General features: G+C 51.1%; 1 protein-coding gene across 3 annotated transcripts in view; it reads left to right on the top strand.

Moving 5' to 3' along the window:
* The first annotated feature begins 1069 nt into the window (after positions 1-1069).
* The window catches only part of vcpip1 (valosin containing protein (p97)/p47 complex interacting protein 1), a 94651-nt gene continuing 90908 nt past the window's right edge, over positions 1070-4812 (top strand). For all 3 annotated transcript variants that reach the window (XM_037682451.1, XM_037682450.1, XM_037682449.1), the window contains exon 1: positions 1070-3877. In XM_037682451.1, coding sequence (XP_037538379.1) covers positions 1234-3877 — 2644 coding nt within the window. In that variant the 5' untranslated portion in view covers positions 1070-1233. The remainder of the gene's footprint in view (positions 3878-4812) is intronic.

Raw genomic sequence — 4812 nt, 5'->3', positions numbered from 1 at the left:
AGATGGATGGATGATAGATGGATGGATGGATGATAGATGGATGGATGGATGGACAACATTGTTGATTATCAGTGGACGCCAAATGACTATATTTAAAAATGATCGGCTGGTTTTACAGCTTCTGCTTATATGACTATTATTTCAAATGATGGTTTCAAAACCACAAACAAAATACTAAAATTACATGAATAATAACGAAGTCCAATCTTAACAAGGAAAGAGGAAATTAAAAGAAATTGATTGTGTAATTTAAGCTAATTTTGCTTCAGTTCTTACTTTTAAAATCAGGTTTAACATTTTTGAAATATTATCAAATTGTCTAAACAAAAACTAAATATTTGACTGCAAAAATTTAAACAATACAAAATTATAGTTTAGAAATGAAGCACAATCAACACAATGTGGCAACAAATCAACTTTACTTTTCATATTTGGTCCAAATTAACTGCATTTTAATGGACCAAATATTATGACGAATTAACGAGAACTATGAAAAAATATCTAAGAGCTGTCCAAAATAGTGTTTTACAATGTCTAAATCCGTGAATCATAAAATGCACATATTTCTGAATGGAGTTTGGTGAGAGCTAATGATTTAGCGGGCTAAGCTATCCGGGAAACTCCTGTTATCGTAAACAAATAATCCAAATTTAAACAATAAACCACACCCATTCCAACAGCGTGCTCTCCTGCTGGCTGTGTCTGATATAAATATGTCTAAAATGTGTTTTCGGGACTGAATCATTTAAACACTTTGGAATAATTTGTTTATTTCTTTCCAAACTACCAGGACGCTCAGCTCAACTGACTTCCTGACACAACGTCAACGTCGTTGTATCGCGATGCCTCTTGGGACATGTAGTTATGTCAACTACACACCTATAGATTGTTTTTAAGCAAGTCTTTAGTAATGATTATATGTTGTCTATTAATTTTGTTTTAAGTCAGTGTGTTACAATAATGAAACAAAATCTAGCACTTTGAAAGGAGTGTGTAATTTTTTTTTAATATGCCTTGCAGAAAACTACATTTCCCACAATCCAAACCTTACGTTGGTACGTTTAGCAACGATGAGTTGCTAAAGGGAAACAGCAGCCGCTTCCGTGTTGTTCTTGTGTTATTCTGTAAAATAGTGTTGGGTAGCGCGGCGGGAGCTCTCCTGACAGCCTCTCGGAGCGACAATTATCATGGTTCTTTAAAGCTGAGGGACGTTTTCAGCTTTTCTGCCCGGAAATGTCGCTGCTACAGAGCTCAAAGAAAAAAGACAAGCGCATCTTGTCTGGTACCTGCCCAGACCCGAAATGTCAGGCGAGGCTCTTCTTCCCTGCTTACGGCTCCATTAGCATCGAGTGCACGGAGTGCGGCCAGCGCCACGAGCAGAGGAACCTGCTGAACGTGGAGGAGGTGACCGATCCAGATGTGGTGCTCCACAATCTGCTCAGGAACGCCCTGCTCGGCGTCACCGGGGCCCCGAAGAAGGGGACGGAGCTGGTGAAGGTGATGGGGCTGTCCAACTATCACTGCAAGCTGCTGTCCCCGGTGCTCACCAGGTACGGCATGGACAAACAAACAGGCAAGGCCAAACTGCTGAAGGACATGAACCAGGGGGACATCTTTGACTGCTCCCTCCTGGGGGACAGAGCCTTCCTGATCGAGCCAGACCATGTCACCACCATGGGCTACGGTAAGGACCGGTCCGGGAGCCTCATCTACCTCCACGACACCCTGGAGGAGCTCAAGAAGGCCAACGGCAGCAGGGAGTGTCTCATTCCTGTCCATGTGGACGGAGACGGGCACTGCCTGGTCCACGCTGTGTCCAGAGCTCTGGTGGGACGGGAACTGTTTTGGCATGCCTTAAGAGAAAACCTCAAGCAAAACTTTAAGCAGAACCTGAGCCGCTACAAAGCCCTGTTCCAGGATTTTATCGATGCTGTGGAGTGGGAGGACATCATCAACGAGTGCGACCCCCTCTTCATCCCGCCTGAAGGCGTGCCCCTCGGACTGCGCAACATCCACATATTTGGTTTAGCCAACGTCCTTCACCGGCCCATAATCCTGCTGGACTCCCTGAGCGGGATGAGGAGCTCTGGGGACTATTCGGCCACCTTCCTGCCCGGGCTGGTGCCTGAGGAGCAGTGCAGGGGCAAAGACGGGAAGCTCAACAAACCCATCTGCATCGCCTGGAGCAGCTCCGGCAGGAACCACTACGTTCCTCTAGTGGGAGTCAAAAACACGGTGCTGCCCAAGCTGCCGTCCCGCCTGCTGCCGAAGGCTTGGGGGGTCCCTCAGGAGCTCATCAAGAAGTACATCAAGCTGGAACCAGACGGGAGCTGCGTGATCGGCGGTGACCGCAGCCTGCAGGATAAATACCTCATGAGGCTGGTCAACGCCATGGAGGAGGTGTTCATGGAGAAGCACAGCATCCACCCGTCTCTGGTGGCCGACGTGCACCAGTATGTCTACCGACGCACCGGAGTGATCGGCGTCCAACCTGAGGAGGTGACGGAAGCCGCCAAGAAGTCCGTGATGGAGAACAGGCTTCACCGCTGCCTGATCTGCGGCGCTCTCTCTGAGCTGCACGTCCCGCCCGAGTGGCTGGTTCCAGGCGGAAAGCTCTACAACTTGGCCAAATCCACACACGGTCAACTCCGGCCCGACAAGAACTACAGCTTCCCCCTCAACAACGTGGTGTGCTCCTACGACCCGCAGAGGGACGTCCTCCTCCCGGACTACAAGCTCAGCGCCCTCAACACCTGCAACTGGTGTCACGGGACGTCGGTCCGCCACATCCGGGGAAACGGGTCGGTGGTTTACCTGGACGGGGACAGAACCAACACCCGGTCCCAGGGGGGGAAGTGCGGTTGTGGATTCAAGCACTACTGGGAGGGGAAGGAGTACGACAACCTGCCCGAAGCCTTCCCCATCACGCTGGAGTGGGGGGGGCGGGTGGTGCGAGAGACTGTGTACTGGTTCCAGTACGAGACGGAGCCGGTGCTGAACAGCAACGTGTACGATGTGGCCATGAAGCTGGTCACCAAGCACTTCCCTGGGGAGTTCGGCAGCGAGATTCTGGTGCAGAAAGTGGTCAACACCATCCTGCACCACACGGCCAAGAAAAACCCGGACGAGTACAACCCGGTTTCCATCGACGGGGCTCACGCCCAGCGCCTCCACGAGACCTCAGAGCCCCAGCCTGCGGTGGACCCGCAGCCGCCCACTAAGATCATCCTGACGGGTCAGAAGGCGAAGACGCTCCACAAGGAGGAGCTGACGATGAGCCGAGCGGAGCGCAGCGTCCAGCAGAGCATCAGTGAGCAGGCCCTGGTCACCCAGAAGAGACAGACCCAAAAACTAAAGCAGGATCAGAAAGATCCAGGCCGGACCTCTTCCCCTGGTGGCTCTCCAGAAACCTCTTCCTCCTCAGCTCCGGCCACCCCCACCAAATCCTCCTCCCCCTCCTCCATTAAGGAGAAAAAGATCCGAGTGACCACCGGCGACGGCCGGCAGGCCATGCTGACCCTGCCGGCCCACTCCACCTTCTCCGACCTGCAGAGCAGCATCTCCAAGCAGCTCGGCGTGCCGCCCCCGCAGCAGAGCATCCGCTACGGCTTCCCGCCCAAGGAGCTGCTCCCCCCGAAGGACGGCAAGGAGAACGAGCCCGTGGCGCTGCAGCACGGCGACAGGGTGACGGTGGAGATCCTGAGGGGCCCCGAGGACAAGGACCCCGCCACCTCCACAACCGGAGCGTCCAGCTCGCTCTCCTCCCTGCACTCGGCGAAGAGCGACGCCGCGACGCCCGGCAGGACGAGCGGCCGGGAGCTCCAGGAGAGCATCGACCTGGAGATGTCCTCCCTCTGTCTCCTAGCAACCCTGATGGGTAAGCAAGCCGGGTGAGACGAGGAGCGCCTCCCCCGAGGTTCCTCCCCTCCTCACAGTCGCGTCTTCTCAGATGCTCCAAAGATCCTGAGAAATAAAAACGAGTTAATTCATCAACAAACTCAAATTAAGACATTTAACCAGCAGAATTTATTTCTAACAGAAAAATAATGAAGATGCACGTTTTTATTTTTATTAAGGCTGACAAGTTGAACTAATAAACATTACTGGTTTTAATGGTTTACAGGAAACGCCCAGTTTAGTTCCAGCTTTATGTCTGTCAGGACGGCAGCCCTAAAAGCTCTTCTGAAGAAATAAAACTATAAAATAATAATAATAATCTAGAACTTGACCAATATGAGTTTTATCTGGTCAGTAACCATCGTTAGAAATCAGCTAATATACAACAATTAAAATTTAAAAAAGTCAGTTTATGATTTGAAATTAATAAAATAATAATTGATTAACTTCAATGTGTTTTTAAAAACATTTAAAAGAGTTTGGACACCAACAAATAACAGAAGAGTTCTTTAAAAACACTGAACTGGGGGCTACAGGTTCTATCAGTCTCCTGAGGAAAGGCACGGCAGAGCGCCGGAGCGTGCACGTGCACGTCCACTCCTCACGTGTCCAGGTGAGCAGCAGGTGTGTGTGTCCCTGAGCCAGCAGCTGATACATCAACCACAGGTATCGTCAACTGGCTGGACGCTTCCAGAAACACTTGGGGGGGGGGGGGGGGGGTCGGAGAACGAGCTGACTCAGTCTGAACTGCCAGAAGGTCAAAGGTCACCGCTGCTTTCAGATAAACAGACAGAGCAGCTGTACACAACGCCTGACGCTGCACTTCCTGTCAGCTCCAGTCCGAAACATCCGACTGTCCGTGAACGCATCCAACGTGGAGCCACACACAGCTGACATGACCGACTGTCAGTGAAC

The sequence above is a fragment of the Nematolebias whitei genome, chromosome 9, assembly GCF_014905685.2.
Source record: "Nematolebias whitei isolate Nwh7 chromosome 9, NemWhi1, whole genome shotgun sequence".
NCBI classification, from domain to species: domain Eukaryota; kingdom Metazoa; phylum Chordata; class Actinopteri; order Cyprinodontiformes; family Rivulidae; genus Nematolebias; species Nematolebias whitei.
The sequence above is the reverse complement of the archived record's forward strand: the minus strand, read 5'-3'. Positions and strand labels throughout refer to the sequence as shown.